Here is a 19,925-nt window from a genome sequence, read left to right on the forward strand (position 1 = left end):
TTACATCCATTTGATCAACTTCCCAGAGTCAAATTGAGTAGCTATGGTAAGTATAATTCTGATGGTTTTATACTTAGCCACAGGTGAGAATATCTCATTAAAGTCTATCCCTTCTTTCTGTGTAAATCCCTTAGCCACTAGTCTTGCCTTAAACTTCTTAGGATCTGTCTCAGTGTGTCCTTCTTTGTGTTTGAAAAGCCACTTGCATGACACTATGCTCTTTCCTTTAGGTTTCTTCACTAGTATCCAGGTTCTGTTCTTTCTCAGAGATTCCATCTCTGTGTCCATTGCCTTGGACCATTTCTTGGCATCTTTATCAGTCATAGCTTCTTCATAAGACTTAGGTTCTGTCATTTCCACTCCCATAGCACAAAAGAATGCATAGGCTAGCACTTCTTCCCAAGCTGTGAAGCTGAATCTCTCGTGTAGTCTAGGAACCCTTCTGGATTACATCTCCGGTCGGTTGGTAGTCTTGGATTTCCTCATTTTCTTGTCCTTCTTCGATAATAGGTTCCACCCGAATGTTGTCATCTGAACTTGGTCATTTCCTTCCAAGTTTTCATCTCCCCGAGTATTTTCCACCGTTACGGTTCCACTGAACAGAGTATTAGGTTGAGTGTTCCTTGTTTGCATGTCCGCGCATGTGCTGCGGGGTTAGTGTCTAAAGTAGAATTTGGATATAGCATTGTTATCGGTAGTACAAGGAAATAAGTCTTCCTTAAAAACAACATCCCTATCGTTTATAGCTTTAAAACCTTGTTTCTCTCTTACCCATAATGTTTGTAGCCTTTAGTACCTTCGGGATAGCCTAGGAACACACATTTTAGAGCTCAGAGCTCAACTTACCAACACTCACGATGTGCATAGGCCATTTGCACATCCAAATACTCTTAAGTTTGAGAGATCGGGAGGCTTACACGACCGGATCTCCTCCGGGTGTCTTGAATTCAATGGCACCGGATGGACTTCGTTCACTGGGTAGGGCTGCCGTTAACACGAACCTTCTCCCCAAAATCCTTTAGTAAGCCCTGCATTGCAATAATAGGCATCCGACCTTGTTCATCAAGGTCCTATTCATTCTCTCGGCCTACCCCATTCGTCGAGGAGTAATTCTCACGCTTCCGTGCCTTTGAATTCCAATGAGCCACTGATACCCGTTAAATTCATCAACTGAAAACTCTAAGCCATTGTCGATCCTTGGGTTTTAACCCTTTGATTAGTTAAATTTTCCATTAGGGTTTTCCATTGTATGAATTTAGATAAATCCTCATTTTTATGTTTAAGTAAAAATACCCAGACTTTTCTAGAATGGTCATCTACAATAGACATAAAATACACATTTCCACCATGTGTTGGAGTTTTCTCTGGTCCCCAAAGATCAGAGTGAACATACTCCAATATGTGCTTAGTTTTGTGAATACCGCTTTAAACTTTAACCTATGATGTTTACCTAGGGACACAAGATTCACGAAATCCACTTTACTTACTCTGTCCTTACCCGTAGCCTTTGTTCACTCATGATGCAAGGCCTTTCTCACCGATATGCCCTGACCTTGTGCCATAGATCACCTTTAGAGTCCTCTCGGATTGCTAGTGATCGCATTGTTGCGGTGAGTCACCGGTTCTCCATCTAAGTAGTATAACCCTTCATGTTTGTGGCCTTTGATTATAGTCATAGCACCGCACTTAGCTTCATTGAACCCTGTCTAATTTTGCTAACAATACCCATGTCATCTAGAACACTTATAGAAATTAAATTTCGAGCAAGATTAGGAACATACCTTACACGATTAGAGGGTTCTCGACAATCCCATCAAACATTTTAAAACTTACATTACCCCGAACCTTCTATGTTGCAAGTGTTGTTATTTCCCAGAATTACTTTGCCACCATTAGAGTTTCTGTAATCAGTTAGGATTTCCCTAGAATTTGTCATGTGAAAAGTACACCCAGAATCCAAAATCCGATCATCTTTGAAAGATGTAGATGCAACATAAACTTCACCACTTTATCATAGCCATCTCGAGTAGTTTGCTTACTTGTTGCTTGTCATTTTGTTACTGTTTTGATCGATCTTTCGGAAACCTTCCACCTTTCTTATTCTTGTATTTGTTGTTGTAGAAATAGCGATCTTTCTTGTAGTGTCCGGGTTTTCCACAATAAAAACACCCCTGTAGAATCACCCGAGATCTCTTGATGGTGATCTACTCTTCCCTTTGTTTGAGTTTCTATGATGATGTGCACTTATTACTTCTACCCACTCGTTGGTAGGATTTCTTGTGAGATGACCTTCCCCTTTACTTAGGTTCATTTCACCATGTCCTAATTGGATTTTTCACTTTTCATCTCTAAGTCTTTAGATTTTATGAGATGACTTCATCGAAGTGTGATTGAAGTCCTTCCATACTTGATTGCTGTCTTTACCTCTCTCGTATGAATCAGTAATGAATTCAAAATGATTATTGCCTCGATTTTCATCACTTTTAAGAGCTTCATTCTCTCCCCGAATTTGCCAATTCAATGTGCATTACGAGAAACTCATCAAGATTCGATCAGGGTTTTAGTGTGACTCATCTTAAACCCAAAGATCCTTTCTTTTAGGTAGATCTTGTTAGTTAGGGATTTTTGTTGAAAGCTCTTCAAGTTTCTTCCAAATTTTAAATGGGTGTTTTTCTTTATCAACCAATCCGATAATGGCATCGAAAGGTTGAAAATTATGATTCCGTGGCCGTTTCCAACGAGTTCTTCTTGTTGAATCTTTGAAGTGTTTTACGGCCATTCAATAGGGTCTTGAGAACCACTAAGTAGTTTCGTTGAGCCAACAGGATACTGATCTTTCTCCTCAGGATCCCGTAGTCACCGTATCCATCAAACGATCAATGTCAACTTTGATATTGCTCGTATGTTAGAAAAATCAAAATTAAATTGAGTTGAGTTTAGAAAGATTTGTTTATTATCGGTTTGTGGAATTTCCACGAGATTTTCCACTTGTCCTGACTTCTTGTTGTGTTTCTTCTTCTTCTCCCAAGTCTTGATCACTTTCTTGAATCTTTCTTGAGTTGATTTAAGCTTCGAACCAAAGCTACGATACCATTTGTAGAATTTGGCTTGGTGAAATTCCAAGTTCAACCTACACCACTCAAGAAATTTGTCAAAAACGACAGGACAAACTTGTCCCGAAAAATTCAAATTAAACACCCCAATCAACGACAAAGAAATCTTGGTCGTTTCTCCCGCACGACGATGGAACTTGTCGTTCTCGCTACACGACGGATCGTTTGATTCAAACGATCCGTCGTTCTCCTTAGAATAAAACCAAGAGGAATCGTAGCTAACCCTAGCTCATTTCCTCTCTTCGAACCTTCGAGAGTCTCGAACTCTCTCTTTCTCTCTGCCCGCCTTCACGGTTCTCGAGCCCTGTAACCGAGATCTCCCTCGATCTATCGATCGATCTTTCCCGTAAAATCACCCAGTAAACAACACACACACTCATACACAAATATTAGCCAAAACACAAACGTTTGTAGCAGTAAGAAATCAAACACGAGAAATATAGAGGTTCGCCTACTAAAAATTAGGGGTACATCCTCCGATGAGCTCGCCTCGAAGATCGACCTCGGATCTGCACTATGATGAATGAATGTTACACGGGTAAGAAATCCAAGTCACAAATCGACTGGTATTTCTAGGTTTTTCTCTCTTTTTGTTTTCTGTGTTTATTTCTCTTTTTCTTTCTGATTTTCCTCACTAACTCACTTCTGTTTCTTGTGCATGGTCTTGAACATCATCTGGAGCTGAACAACTTCTCAGATCTGGTAACCTAAGGCTTTAGCTTCTGGTATATCTCATCTCACTTCTCTTCTGTATTTCTCTAGTGCTTTTATAGTTGTAGTTTTAGGGTTGATCACAGAACTAGGGAGTTAGTTACAACTTCGGTTGTAACTAACAACTAGTTCTTGATCCACTAGAGGCGAAGCCACCTAGGATCTATTTTCTGTTGTATTCTGTTTGTATTTTATCTGTATTTTTCACTTCATCTTGTAACACAGTAATAATAAATATTACAGTGAGATCTAATTTAACAATTTTTATGCAAGTACGATTTTGGTAATCAAGTTGTAAAATATTATCAAAACTATAAGTAAAAGACAAGAGAGGAGGCATTTTTTTTTTTTTTGACATAAAAGAGAGCAGGTATTTATTATTATCAAAACCAAAACAATTATATAATTGATTTTATGAGTTAGATCTGTAGAGTAGAAAGTTAAAACGAGTGCCTGCAATGGATGGGGGGGAACTATCTCCTCAGCAATAAGCTTTCTAAACAAATTCACCTCCACTAGCTAAAACACATTTGGTGAAAGAAAGCATATTTGAAAAGACTCAATTTCTACACCGCTTTCCAACAACCTCTAAATCAATGTTCTTCATTCCCTTGGCCATTACCGTTCATTAGGTTATCCCCATCCTCACCTGCTCCATTTGCATCTCCATAATGAACCCATGGTAGCATTGATTCAAACAAGACAGCCAATGCATTTCGATTCGTAACGTCACGCGGTGGAGCACGTAGAACCTCATTTGCATTGGCAGCAAGGCCTTCATTATGCATGCCTTCCATCATCCTTGGGTCAACCATGAAGGGTTGCAGATTTTCAGGCGGAAGAGTTGGCGTTGAGTGAGAGAAATCCGAGACCAATAAGTGGCGATACCTAGCAAACAAAAAGCATCATATCAATCTCACTTATTAACTAAATTAAATGACATATGCTTTCATGTAGAAATCAGCATCAAAGTAGATATTGAATAGAACATGGTAGCCAAATCAGAAAAAGGTGACAATTTAGAGCAAAAAGAAAATTAAGTGACAATACGATATGTATACTCACTCGTTCTTCTCAGATGAAAATGCTTCTTTTCTGACACAAGCCCAATCCTTAGCTTCACTGCTATCTCTTTTAAGGGTTTCAACGATCTGTTGTGCAGCATCTCTTAATAACTTTTGCAGATCTGGGAGCCTCCATATAAGATAATTAGTCTCCACATATATGTTGATCAGGTGATCCAAGGATGGGATTCCAACTTCTTCTGCTCGGAATAATGCATCCTTAACAATACCTGTCCATGCCTGGTCCTTCAAAGGCACCTTTTCTATCAATTTCTTCAAGACTGAGGGGTGAAGCATCAAAGCCTGCTTCATAAGCTCGGTTGAACTAGACTTTGCAGTAAGAGCATGAGTGCCTTCCTCTGACTCTTGTTTCTCTAGATAAAACCGGCATACAGCAAGGGAAAATGAGAAATTTGGAAACAACCATAATGAGCTATCACTTTGATAGTCTTCTGAGAACCTCTCAAGCCATGCATACTCATCTGCTCTCAATGACAAGTAATCAATATAGAACTTGGCCCCCATTGGATCATCAGAATCGAGAGAAAGCAATAGCTTGCAAACTTCCAAAGCAGACCGATGACAACCACGCTTATCCATATTCTTCATGTGAGCAAAAAGTGTCGTGAACATAGGTTTGTTTTTCTCATCATTGAATTTTACTTGGCAATTACCCTGAAAAGGGGTGAACAGTGGATGCCATGCACATTCCAATGCATACAGACATTTCGAAATAGATTCTGCTGACATTTGCTGCTCACCAGCAAACTTAAAGTAATCTGCCATCGTTAGAAGGGAATCCAAGTGATAAGGGTTGTACAATAATATACTGGCAATGCCATTGAGATCGTGAATAGCTTTAGCAGCTTCAAAGGCTCTCTGAGCTTGAGCATAGGATGATGAATGCACATATCTACAGTATACCATAACAGTATCGAAAGGGTCTCAGGAGAAAAATACAACTAAAAGGAAAAAGAGAAGAGACAACATGGAAGCAAAAAATGATCTTACCTAAAGTAGTGGTATCCGTCTTTCACTTCAAGAAATTCCATGGAGAAAGAACCATCCCACCTAGGCCAATGTTCTGATGCAGTTACAAGTACTGTCTTTCTAGGAATATAACCTCCACGCCGTCCACCACGTACCTGTCTTGAACTGCCAGGGCCAGTTTGATTACTTTTCTCAAATGATTTTACCACTTTAGAGCCAAATATTCTTCGAAGCTCATTTTCAGCATTAAGATATTTTGGATCTACTTCTAAAATTGAGGCTGCAGGTGGTTTAGCCAAGCTATCATGAAGTTTTGTATTCACTGCTTTTGCTTTCTCAGGAGCACGTGGCAGTGCAGAAGTTTTAACATCTAGACTTAAAGCTTCTAGAATTGCATCCAAGGACTTCTCGTCTTTATGTGTACTTTCACAAGCACCCTCCTTGTTTTTCTTCTTTTTCTTTTTCTTTGATTTGTGGCTGGATCTTGAGACGGAATTGCTGGTACCTTTAAGTTCTTGAGGATCTTGTTTATCACCAGCCCCTAACACGATATCTTCTGAAGTTTCCAACTCATCATCCTGTAAGCCAATTGAAAATTAAAAATACTTAAGTGAACATCATCATTACCTCCAAAACAAGATATCAGACCATTAGAAAAGTGAAAGCGTAATCAGTAAGCTAAGGAAACTTTCAGCAATCCATTGTTCTCTTCCTCTACAACTTATACCCTACACTTAGTTGCTTGATAACAATATCAGCACATTGCATGAGCAGGACCATTTTGATGTCCTAAAAGCCTAAAAAGGCATCAACTAACTTTTAAACAAGGTTTCCTCCTAATACCAAACTCCAAAAGGTTTTCAAAATTTCATGAAAGGGTAATTTGTAAAAGAAATTACAGTTTTGAATTTCAAACAGAAATAGAACCACCCTATATGGATAAATGGAGACTAAACATTTCAAATACAAAGAAGCATTGACTTAGTAAGAACCAAGTGTCAGCTAAGAGAGATGTACATTTTCTATTAGAAACATATTCAAGTGCCCCCTTTCTAAAAACATAGTAAATCGAATCAAACTAATGGTTTTGATATCACGAAATTCGGATACCTACACAGAACAATGATATAGAAAAAACCAATTACTTCATCATATCTAGCTGTAAACAACTTTCTTCAAATTTTGAAAAGAATATAAGTTAGGAACTTCAAAGTTGAGCTGGGCAGTGGGCAGAACACCACAACAACTAATTGTAATCCAGAATGAAAGAAGATATACTACCAACAAAGAAAGGCCTTAGAGACTCGAACCTGATCGCTGACATGGTCACCATCATTGAGAAGGTCGAATGGATTGATTGAAGAACCAGAATTGACATGTTCTTCCTCTTCTTCTTCATCGTCGTCATTTTCATCTTTAATATGAGGATCCTTCTGAGGTTGCAGCAGCTCTTGCTCCTTTAAAAACTTCTTGAACAATCGAGCCGACATGGCCGAAATCCAATACCGATACAATGCCCAAAATTGATTGGGGTCGAATAAAGATTAGCCCCTTACGTATCAGCGAAGAGATAAATCAGAGGGAATGAAACCCTAAGGTGGAGAATTGAGAGTTTGGGCCCTTGTTCTTGCTTCTTGTTCAATATTGTTCTATACGATACCGAAGGAACGACGTTACCACAAGGGCCTTGGTGAAGAAACCAGCTGAGCCTTCCACTCACTTCTCAAAGCTATTCAATTTATTTTCTTTTTCCAACTTAAATTAAAATTATTTATTTTTTAAAAAATTTAAACAAATTTCTTTTGTAAGGTGATTAGCTTAAAATTAGTTTTTTCAGTTATTTATTTTTTTGAAAAGGTTAGAGCATATTAATGGAGTGCTGAAATATTAGTGTAGTGCCTACATTTTAGCACTTTTAAGAAAAATGAACTCTCTAATGGTATACTAAATGTTGTTTTGAATTTGTCTCTTGTTACAAATTGTGCTTTATTTTACATAAGATGTACAATTATATCAAATTTGGCACACAATAAATAAATGGAGCTTCTTTAATTACAGTTTTGTCATTAATTATTAATGATAATTTTAATATATTTTGTTTAATTATAATATTATCATTAATTATTTTTTAAATATTTAATTTATTGATAATTATTAATGATATTTCACTTTTTCTCTTAATTTTCAACAAAAATTGTTATATTGCATTGGAGCACAATAATAAATACTGTAGCAAATATAACATTTACTTTTCTTTTTGGGTATAAAATTTAGCAATTTTGTTTTTGATAAGTGTATAAAATTTAGCATAATATTGACATTTGTAGACAATTTTCAATGGAATGTGTAAATTTTATGCTAAATTTGGCTTAAAAAATGATGAAACCTTGTAGCCAAAGGCTACATGCGCCAATTATGATGAAACTTTCTCTCTTGTTGCGATGTTTAAATCCATTCATATTCTTTTGTTCATAGTTGCTACTTATGATTATTAGATAAGGCAAATGGACGTCAAGACTACTTTTCTAAATGAAAATCTTGACGAGATATTTATATGAAACAACTTGAAGAGTACAACTAGGGGAAAATCGAAAGATATACAAATTGCTTAAATATATTTATGGATAAGCAAACCTTTAGATCATGAAATATCACCTTTAATAAGATTATTAAAGAATATGACTTCAAACAAAATGAAGATGAAACTTATATAAACAAATACATTAAAAGTAATTAATGTAGTGGTATTCCTAATTCTTTATGATAAAATTCTACTTATTGTAAACAATGTAGAAAAGTTATAAGAAGTAAAGAAGTGGTGAGCCGAACAATTCCAACCTCATGTAGTGTTATATTGTTTACTATTAATACAATCAACTTGAATGTCATATACAATGTAGAAGTATTATTAGATGTCAAATTAGCAGGAATATCACTTCCACTAATAACACAATCAACTTGAAAAGAAGATGCTCTAACAAGAGAGTATGAGCAACCTTATACCATATCCGTAGATCATTTAATAAAAACTAAATAAAATGTTTCCACACTGGTATGATATAGGCCTCGCAAATTTATTTATGAACATATTTTCCTAATTCATACTAATGGAAATATTATCATCCTTATATATCAATTAGGACTGTTCATATAAATCGAAAAATCGCAGTTTAAATCCAGACCACTATAATCCGAACCACTGTAAACTGTAACCGGAAAACCGTTTTTGGTGGTTTGGTCAATCCGGACTGTTTACGGTGTAATGATTCGATTGCGGTTCGTAATAAATAGTTAACGGTTAAACCGGACCGGACCGTTTATAATATATAATTAATTTATATATATTTTATATATGACTATATGTATAATTTTGAACTTTTTTGTGTGTCAAATTTTATATTGGGAAATTTGATTTTCTATACTTAATATTTTTTTTAAAACACATAACATTTAATATTTGTGGGATATGACACATTTTAGAATATCCCTAAAATACCCCCATTTACATTACCGCCTCCCCACTCTCTTCTTCTCTCTTTGTTATAAAAAAAAAAATAAATTAAAGTGGGCATCGGGCCCTACATCGGGCCCATCGGGCCAGTCATCTGACCATCGGGCCCATCGGGCCAGTCCTATAAAATGAAAAAAAATATAGTGGGCATCTGACCATCGGGCCCTACATCGGGCCCATCGGACCAGTCCTATAAATAGAAAAAAAATTTAAAAAATCCAAAATGGGCATCTGACCATCGGGCCAACCATCGGGCCCTACATCGGGCCCATCGGGCCAGTCCTATAAATAGAAAAAAAAATTTAAAAAATCCAAAATGGCATCAGACCATCGGCCCCTACATCGGGCCATGCATCGGACCATCGGGCCCTACATCGGGCCCATCGGGCCAGTCCTATAAATAGAAAAAAAAAATTAAAAAATCCAAAATGGCATCAGACCATCGGGCCCTACATCGGGCCATGCATCGGACCATCGGGCCATGCATCGGGCCTTCATCTTCAAGCTCATATCAAACTAGAAAATCGAATTTTCTTGCCCAGAAAGATCACAGACCCTAGATCTACTCCATCTAACCCTAGATCTAATCAAGAATGCACATATCCAACCTAAATCTATCAACTAACAACATTTTCACCATAATCAATAAGAAAAAAAAATTAAAAAACCGAAAGGGGAAAGGCTCGTCGCGTGCTCAGTGGATGGGTTCCCTCCGTGGGGTGGTGGGTTCGGTGGGTTCTTCGTTCGAGTGGGGAATCGTGGTGGTGCAATTTCAAACGCTAGAGAGAGAGAGAGAGAGAGAGAGAGAGAGAGAGAGAGAGAGAGAGAGAGAGAGAGAGAGAGAGAGAGAGAGAGAGAGAGAGAGAGAGAGAGAGAGAGAGAGAGAGAGAGAGAGAGAGAGAGAGAGAGAGAGAGAGAGAGAGAGAGAGAGAGAGAGAGAGAGAGAGAGAGAGAGAGAGAGAGAGAGAGAGAGAGAGTCAGTTTAGAAATGAGGGGGGTAAAATTGGGTTTAAGTAAAAGTTATCCCATTTTACAAATTATGTATAGTTTTAGATTAGGATACCAATTTTAATCCCTAATATGCATATAATTTCAAATTTCCCTTTTTTATTGCATGAATTTTAGATTTTTATGTTATGTATGACTTTTGAGAATATTTTTATATCGTTATTAATAGGTTATAGATATGTTACTTATCATGTTAAATATATATTTTAAAAAATAAAATTAAAAACTTAGTAAAAATAGTACAATTACTTAAAAAATATGAATAATTATAAATTTAACTTAAACCGTGGTATCGAACCAAACCAAACCGTTCTTAATGGTTTGGTTTGAGAAATTTTTTGGTCCGGTTTGATTTTTAATATTCAAAAAACCGTTATATTGGTTTGGTTCAAAAATTATGAAAATCTAGATCAAACCAATCCGTAAACACCCCTAATATCAATGATCTATTCTATTCTGTTTTAAGTCAATATGAGATTTTGGTTGTACATCAACAATTTTCCCCTTCAAACAAAGGACTACTTACCTCCCCTCAAACAATTTTCCATCCGTTCACTTTCTACCAACTAGTGTATACTTCGCTCCAATGTCTAAGAGCACACGCTTTACATGGAGCACCACTACTACCTTAAGAGTTCTTGCTCTTTTTCAGGCCAATTCCTTTATTCAGAGAACATAATCTGTCTAATTGAGCACATCAACGAATCTCATAGTGCATGATATTATCCAAACTCATCTCCTTTGATCAATAAAAATTACTAGCCATTGGAGCATTATGGCCGTACGTGGAGTAGGCAAGTGACACATTGTCATCTTGTTCGTGTTATATTATTTTATAATATAATAAAGTATAAATTAAAATGTGTTAAATATATGTGAATAATATATATTAAGTGTATGGTAAATAAATGTGTAACCTATGGTTTTATAATCTATACTTTTGTAACCTACATGTTGTAACTTGGAGAGAAGTTACAATTTGTTGTCACTTGTAACTCATGTGTTGATCACATATTATTAGTGTAATAAAAGGGTTGTTACACAATTTGATGATAAGATTCAAATGGTATGAAATATAGTTGTTACAACCTATATTAATAGGGTTGAGATGCAAAATGGTCCTCAATTTGGTAACTAAGTTAGTAAATGTCCACTTTTTAAAAAAATTAAGAAAATGGCCAAATCTAATAAATTAGATAATAAAAATTATAAAAATAGATTTATCACATATTTTTTTTTTAGAAAATATATATAATAACAAAATTAAGTTACATAATTTTTTTTAGTATTGCATATTATGATATTGTAACAAAAATAAATAAATATATTAGATCATTTAAATATATACAGCAGTATTAGATATATCGTAGTACAGAAAATTAATATACCACAAAGAAATTATAACAATACTAAATTAATACTCAATATATATATATATATATATCATGCTAACAAAATTATATATACCACCATTAAAATATGAATACATACCAAAAAACTTATATATAATAAAATAGAAACTAAATATCATATTAAATAAATAATATATTATAGACAACAAAAATCATATACCATAGAATAAAACGTATATACCTACAATAAAAAATAAAATAAAATAATATAATATTATTAAAAAAAAATTCTATATATCATATTAACAAAATTATATATCACCTTTATGTATACTAAAATAAAAACTAAACATGCATTATCTAAAATAAAATAATATACTATACAATAAAACTTATATACCATATAACATAAAATATATATATATACCTTACAATAAAAATATATATAATAATAAAAACAAATAAAAATAAAAATATATAGGATGCTAATAAAATTATATATCATGTCAACAAAAATACAATAGAAAATAAAATTTAAATATTATTTAAAAAAAATTATATACCGTATAACAAAAAATATATACCATACACTAAAATATATATACAAAAAATAATAATAATAAAAATATAGATTACTAATACATATATATATGTATACTATACTAACTAAATTATATACCACAATTAAAATATATATACCATGACCATTGTATATAATAAAATAAAAACTAATTAAATATTATTTAAAATAAATAATCATACAATCAAAAAATATAAAAATAATAATTAAATATATGTAGCATGTCAATAAAATTATATACATACATTAAAATATTTTTATTATGCTAATAAAATTATATACCACTATTATACATATCATAATAAAAAATAAATTGTTGGAAATTATTTTACCAGGATCTTAGATCTACTCACAAGTATGTTTATTAACACCCTAAATATGAACTTTCTAAAACGATGAAATAAACACATATAAAGTTAAGAAACCTTACATTGGGTGCAGCGGAATATAATGACTCCTTCCGTTCAGATATCTAGCCCTTGATTCCTTTCTGTAGCAGAGCATTATCAATATCTGAACCTGGATCTCTTTCTCTGAATCTCTGATGCTGAAACCTCCTTCTTGCTGAAAGTCTTTCTTCACGATCTCCCTCACTATGATTGAGGTATCACTTGCTGTGTGTGGGCACTACTCATACACTAAGGATTTTCGAAATTGAAGGAAGAAGAAAGAGTAAGTGGGTTCGGCCAAAGATAGGGAGAGAGAGAGGCTCAGTTTTTTCTGAATCAGAAGTGTCAGAAGAAAAGTGTAATTTTCCTGAAGCCTTCACTATCTATTTATAGCATTCCACTAGGGTTAGGTTTGAATTATTTGGCATTAAAATAATGAAAATATCAGAGGGAAAAACCCTACAAAAGTGGCCGGCCCTACATAGTGGATTTGGGCCTCACTTTTTACAATTTTGCAGTTTTATCTTTTCTGCATCTGATTTTCTCAAAAACGCCAATTTTCTAATTCAACAATTTAAATGCCAATTCTAACTATTTAATAACTATAAATAATTATTAAATAATATTGTCATTTATCATATTTATTAATTGAACCATACAAAGTATCATAATTAACAAATATGCCCCTATAAACTCTTTCCTTACAATTTCGCCCTTACTTAGTGAAAAATTCACAAATAGACATAGTCTAATTTGAGAATTATAATTGATTAATCAAAACCAATTATATGAGTCTTACAAGCAATATTATCTCAACTAGTGCGGGGACCATGGGTTTATATAACCGAGCTTCCAATAAGTAGATCAAGAATTTAGCACTAAAATTCACTAACTTATTAATTCTTCGTTGAATCCACGCATAGAACTTAGAATTGCACTCTCAGTATATAGAATGCTCTATATGTTCCACCATATAGACACATCATTAGTTATCCATTGTTATAATCCTAATGTGATCAATGATCCTCTATATGAATGATCTACACTGTAAAGGGATTAGATTACCGTTACACCCTACAATGTATTTTATCCTTAAAACACTTGACCCCATATAAATGATATTTCAGCTTATGTGAAATGAGTACTCCACCATTTATGTTCGTCTGGTCAAGCTCGAAGGAGATCATCATTTGCTTACTATTCGCCAGATAGAAGCTATAGATTCCATGTTTATGCTAGCGCTCCCACTCAATTGCACTACCGTGTTCCCAAAATGTACGTATCACCCTGACCTAAAAGTAGGCTTAACTAACAAATCAAAGAACACGAATAGCCTTTCAAGATTGAGCCTAATCATAACAGGATTAAGAACATTTGATCTAGGATCAACTAGGCGATATTGACTTGAATAGATATTACGGTAAGTTTAATAAATCTAAGTCAAAGTTCAATATCGGTCCCTTCCGATGCATATTCCATGCATCCAACCTGAGCTTTACTTTAACAAATGCTCTGGAAAGAACATAACACTTCTCCAAATGCAAGTAAACTCTGTTGTAGATTATCATATCAGTAAAACCCTATGTCTGATAAATCTAGGAAACTTTATTCACATAGTCATGTTTACTTTCCAATGTGTTGACGGCACAATAAACAGGATCAAGTATGTGAAAAGGGTTTCAGATGAATTTATACATTATGTACATATAATCATGAAATAAATCATGTGAACCATGCAACATTAAATGTTATTTCTGATCTATATTAATAAGTAAATTTGATTATATTGAAATGAGTTTTATTTAGGGCATAAAACCCAACAAACTCCCACTTGCACTAATATAAAACAAAAAGTGCGTTTCAAATAATCTCAACACCTTGATATACAAATCAAGTGTAGTAGTAGTAAACTCCTCGTAATAGGATCTGAAAGGTTGAATTAACCACAACCTTTCCTCCACTATTACTCTTCCTTAATCACAATATCATTGATAATGTGAAATTCCTCTCTATATGTCTTCTCTCTTGGGATACTGGATTCTATATCTTTGGCAACTACTTTTGGTTAATCAGGAAATTAACACTAGTAGTTTAAGACAATTTGGAATGATGCCAAAAATGTATAGAACTTTCCTTAGACTGAATAAGTATCTTTCCTGCAACTTTAACATTCAGTCCCTTCCTGGTAGACCTAGAGACTTCAGATAGGTTTTTACACTTCTCTAAAATCACTATTCCACCCCCAGAGTAATAACCATCTTATCAGAAAGATTTACTAGCACAAAGGCAAATTTCGAAATCTGATATGGTGTAGTCTAAGAGTTTTAAACACACCCTTATAGACTAACATATAGTTCTGTTGCCCCTGATTTTGCCCAATATACGTGGACCAACCAGATAAGGACACGTGGATCAAGCGATTTACAATATTTGCTAAGTCTTTATGCCATAAGGTAGCGTCCAGGACGTAGCTCCCGGAGAAGGCATATGGAACTCCATATTCTCCCGGAAGCTCGAGTAACGCTAAGGCATCTCCGCGAGGTGTCAGGTTTCTCCTGAGCAATCAAGTCGCATTAAATGACGCATGGGAGGAAGCGTGTTGGGACTGCTACACGCAATAAAGTCTGACGACACAACCTCCAACCAACAGCTGCACAGTAAGGATCATTTAAGTCTAGCGACGGCTACACTGTGAAGAGTCACATCAGTCAAAAGGCAATAAGGACATTCCACATAAAAACCCTACAGCACCTAGGGATTTGACCATGCATTACCCATGGTATATTCATTGGGAATGCCCAACTTTATGGATACTTACAGATACACTTGTAAGGATAATTCTGGGGATCACCCCACCAAAAACACTATAAATACCCCCTCAAAGCTCATTAAAGGGGATGGAGAATCTGGGGCTGCATATGAGCAAGTAGAGAAAATACTCACCAAGAACATTCTCTGTATTTATAAGAGTGAAACACTCCCCAAATACATTCTTTGTATTAAAGACGTCCATAAATAACAAAGACTCGTGGACTAAGGCTCATTAACGCCCCAACCACGTAAAAATCCTTCTCTCAATTTCTTACAGCTCACTAACTTTATAATATTTTATTAGTTGCCGAAAACCTCGGTCAACATTTTGGTGCTTTCATTGAGAGCTGAAGAAAGCTACTGTAAACGAACACTTGACTTCACAAACATGGTGGAGACTAGAAGTACTCGTCAACCTCGCTCTCTAGAAGATGCTCAAGACCCGAATGAGGAAGATGTAGCCTCAAGAGCAGCTGAGGGTTCCGAGGAAGAAGAAGGAATTCCAGATGATGACTACGAGGGAAACCTCAATGAGTATGCCTACGACGAAGGTAGTTACTCGGGGTTGGTGCTTCTCAGACAAAAAGCTATCAATCACGAAGCCGAGATCGAAGCTCAGAAAGCGCAAAACCAGAAAAATGCAAGAAGTGATGCTGGCCATGCAAAAAGCCATAGAGGCGGCTGGCATTCACGTGCACCCCAAGGCGATGACCGCTGGACTTGGCAAGGAACCAGCGACGTCCTCGCCTAGTTCCCAACAGCAGAAATCTAGGGAGCCTAGCCCTATAAGGTACCCTGCTGAAGGGAACCAAACAAAAAACCCTACCTCTACCCCAGGGCGAAAGAAAAAGGCACAGGATCTGCGAAAGGTCCGCTCAGATTTCCCTAAAGGGAAAGGTCCGCAGAGGGGCAAGCCCCAAAAAGGGAGCTTTGGCCCTCAGGATCGAGAGGACAGAAAAAGCGTTTCCGTGCACCAAGAGCCCGGGGGTAGAGGGAGAAGAGGACAGAGGTGTCCTCCCGTTGATCTGAGAAATCAAATCAATGGGAACCAAGGTGATCTCCGAGATCACCTTGACCAAAAAAGATACGGACCCGCGGTCTCCACGGGTACGTTAAATGAAGGAATTATGGCGGAACTCGCCATACTTCGAAAAGACATTGCCCGAGTCTCCCGGAGACAGAAAGGAGACGACTCCGACTCAGACAGCGAGGATCGGGAGCCATGTGCTAAGCACATCTTAGAGGCGGAACTCCCTAAGAACTTCAAGATGCCCGAAATGGCAGCTTATACCAGGAACTCCGATCCTAGCGACCACTTGTCACGGTTCAACCGTGTCATGATGGTCATGAGGGTCAGCAATGACGCCAAATGTCTATGCTTCCCGCTTACTCTAAGTGGGTCCGCGAAGGAATGGTTCAAAAAATTGGAACCGGGATCCGTGGGCTGTTGGAACAAGCTACAAACCAACTTCCGGAGACAGTTTGTCACCGCAAGAAAGGTCAACCTGGAGGTCAGTGCCTTGACTAATATCAAGCAACTGCCCACCGAGACCTTGAAGAATTATATAAAGAGGTTCCGAGAGGAAGCCTCGAAAACCAAGAAAGTTGACGACGGACAACAGCTTGCGCTACTCCAAGCAGGCATCCGCACTGGGACTCCTTTCTGGAATGAACTACAGCAAGAAGGAGCCGCTAGCCTTCAGGACTTCCGGAAGAGAGTCCAAAAATATATCAACCTCGAAGAAGCCCAAATCGTGGCTTACGGAGGATACTATCCCACCGGGATAGTAGGGTATACGCCCGGAGTATCGCCCTCGGGTATTACCCCGACCGCAACTCCACAAGCAAGTAGCATACAATTCTCTGCTACCCCCAGATATAGTCAGGGCCAGGCCTTGGCACCAGCATCATCCCATTTCGGCAACCCGTCCGGAATAAATGGACAAACTCCTTCGCACTCTGCTCCGGCTGCTAGCCTGGCAGGCCCTTCCTGTGGCTCGAGGAGTAAAAGGTCCTCCAAGGGTAGCACCCGGACGGGGGAGAAGCGCCAGAAAAGGGGGTACACCCCCCAGTACACTCAATACACGGAGCTGTCGGACTCCCAAGAGTGGGTGTACTTTGGTACTAGGCAAAATACACACTACCGGAGGCCACAACCGTTGTACAAGGATAGCTCCCGGAGAGATCCGAGCAAAAAATGCGAGTACCACAACGACATCGGTCATAGCACCAATGAATGCAAGAATCTCAAGGAGGAGATTGAAAACCTAATCCGGTTAGGCCACCTCTACGAGTGGATCAAAAATAGGTTGCCCCACCTTAATCCGGGCCAGGCGACTGTGGGTATGCCTCAGGGAACACCGGGGGGTACAGCAGGGGCATTAGCTCCAGCTGCTCCCACGGCGACGCCCAGCACATCCCCGGTCTGCCGCCCAGGCCTAATGGGAGGGTAGCCATGATCTCCGGAGGTCCCCATATCGGAGGAACTACTCGCAAGGAGCTTAAACGATACGCAGGGGCCGTGAAACACAATGAGGTTTGGGAGGTTACTCAACTCCCAGCTTAAAGGCCCCGGCTGATGGACCAACCCATCACGTTCATGGAAGAAGACGCCAAGACAGTGCTCTTCCCTCATCATGACCCGTTGGTCATAGAGACCCCCATCGCAAATAAAGTGGTGGCTAGAGTCTTAATTGACAATGGAAGTTCCGTGAACCTACTCTTCAAGGAAGCCTTCACCGCAATAGGCTTGACGGACCGGGACATGTCGCCCAGTGGGTCCCAGCTCACAAGGTTTAACGGGACGACACTTATCCCAATGGGAAAAGTAAGGCTCCCAGTCACCTTGTGCCCGGACACCCTCCAGAGCACATTTAAATACTGCACTTTCGTGGTGGTGGACTGTCCGATTGCTTACAACGCGATCCTCGGCCGACCGGCCTTGGTAGACTTTGGCGCAGTCACATCGATTCGGCACCTGTGCCTGAAGTTCCCTACCCGGGAAGCTGAGATCGGAACGGTGAGGGAAAACCAGGGGGAAGCAAGACAATGTTACAATGTCGCAACCCACCTGCCCGTACTAATGGTCCGGGAATCAGTTGAGCCAGAAGTGGCTGAAGAAGATGAGTTAGACCCCCGTGTGGGGTCCGAAAGAATTGTGGAACCGATGGAGGATGTCGAGGAATTATCAGTGTGCGACCTCGACTCCACCAAAGTACTCCGGCTGGGGAAGAACCTAGATCCGGAGGAAAAATAAAAAATAATAAAAACACTGAAGGGCGCCATCGACATCTTTGCATGGCGCCAAGAAGACATGACTGGCATAAGCCCTCATGTCATCACCCACGTACTCAACGTGAATCCGAACATGCCCCCCGTCCAGCAAAAGCGACGCCCGCTCGACTCGGTGAAAGCCGAGGCTCTGGAGAAAGAGGTGGACAAACTTTTGACTAACGGCATGATCCGCGACGTATACTATCCGGAGTGGCTAGCCAATCCGGTGTTGGTGCCCAAGCCGAACGGAACTTGGCGAGTTTGTATAGATTTCACTGATCTAAACAAAGCTTGTCCAAAGGACTGCTTCCCGCTGCCCAGGATCGACCAGATGGTAGACGCCACTTCTGGGTTCAAACTACTATCCTTCATGGACGCCTATGCTGGGTACAATCAAATAAAGATGCATACGGCAGACCAGGAGTGCACTAGCTTCAAGACCGATAAGGGGGTATACTGTTACTTAGTCATGCCCTTCGGACTGAAAAACGCCGGAGCAACCTACCAGAGAATGGTCAACCGGATGTTCAAAGGCCTCCTGGGGCGAAATATGGAGGTTTATGTAGATGACATGCTCGTCAAGTCCAAAGCATGCAACAACCATGCAAGCGACTTAGAGGAATGTTTCGAAGTGGTCCAGAGATACGACATGAAGCTCAACCCAAAGAAATGCACCTTTGGGGTCAAGTCAGGAAAGTTTCTGGACTTCATCGTCAGTCAAAGGGGGATTGAGGCAAATCCGGAAAAAATCCAGGCCCTCCTGAGCATGCCATCCCCCTAAAAGCATAAAGATGTGCAGAGCCTAACTGGAAAGGTAGCTGCCTTAAGCCGCTTCATCTCACGGTCCACGGACAAGTGCATACCCTTCTTCAACATATTGAAGAAGTGTCAAAAGTTTGAATGGTCGGACGAGTGCGAGGAGGCATTCAAAAAACTAAAAGAGCACATGGCCAAGCCTCCTATCCTATCAAAACCCGTTCTCGGAGAAGACCTATTTCTATATTTGGTTGTCTCCGAACACGCGATCAGTGCTGCCCTAGTCCCGGAAGAAGAGAAAACTCAGCATCCTGTGTAATATGTCAGTAAGCCCATGATAGGAGCCGAAGCAAGGTACCCAATCATT

The 19,925-nt window shown here is 38.3% G+C and overlaps 2 protein-coding genes across 2 annotated transcripts; both read right to left on the reverse strand.

Moving 5' to 3' along the window:
- LOC133032229 (uncharacterized mitochondrial protein AtMg00820-like) lies at nucleotides 1–366 on the reverse strand. Its single transcript, XM_061106114.1, has one exon. The coding sequence runs from the start codon at nucleotides 364–366 to the stop codon at nucleotides 1–3; it is 366 nt and encodes a 121-aa protein (XP_060962097.1).
- A 3,881-nt stretch (nucleotides 367–4,247) lies between these two features.
- LOC115706201 (uncharacterized) lies at nucleotides 4,248–7,684 on the reverse strand. The gene is made up of 4 exons (XM_030633770.2): nucleotides 7,189–7,684; nucleotides 5,900–6,456; nucleotides 4,890–5,801; nucleotides 4,248–4,712 (listed from the first exon to the last, which is right to left on the reverse strand). Exons 1-4 carry the CDS (start codon nucleotides 7,366–7,368, stop codon nucleotides 4,418–4,420), a joined length of 1,944 nt encoding a protein of 647 aa, XP_030489630.2. The 5' UTR covers nucleotides 7,369–7,684; the 3' UTR covers nucleotides 4,248–4,417.
- Nucleotides 7,685–19,925: the final 12,241 nt, after the last annotated feature.

This window comes from Cannabis sativa, chromosome 1, assembly GCF_029168945.1.
Source record: "Cannabis sativa cultivar Pink pepper isolate KNU-18-1 chromosome 1, ASM2916894v1, whole genome shotgun sequence".
Taxonomy (NCBI): Eukaryota; Viridiplantae; Streptophyta; class Magnoliopsida; order Rosales; family Cannabaceae; genus Cannabis; species Cannabis sativa.

Excerpts from the sequence above, each read along its gene's own strand:
- LOC133032229 (XM_061106114.1), bottom strand. The coding sequence starts at position 366 with ATGGGAGTGGAAATGACAGAACCTAAGTCTTATGAAGAAGCTATGACT.
- LOC115706201 (XM_030633770.2), bottom strand. The coding sequence starts at position 7,368 with ATGTCGGCTCGATTGTTCAAGAAGTTTTTAAAGGAGCAAGAGCTGCTG. Across the intron at positions 5,802-5,899 it reads GACGGATACCACTACTTTAG|ATATGTGCATTCATCATCCT; the intron begins GTAAGATCATTT and ends GGTATACTGTAG. Across the intron at positions 4,713-4,889 it reads TTTTCATCTGAGAAGAACGA|GTATCGCCACTTATTGGTCT; the intron begins GTGAGTATACAT and ends TTTGTTTGCTAG.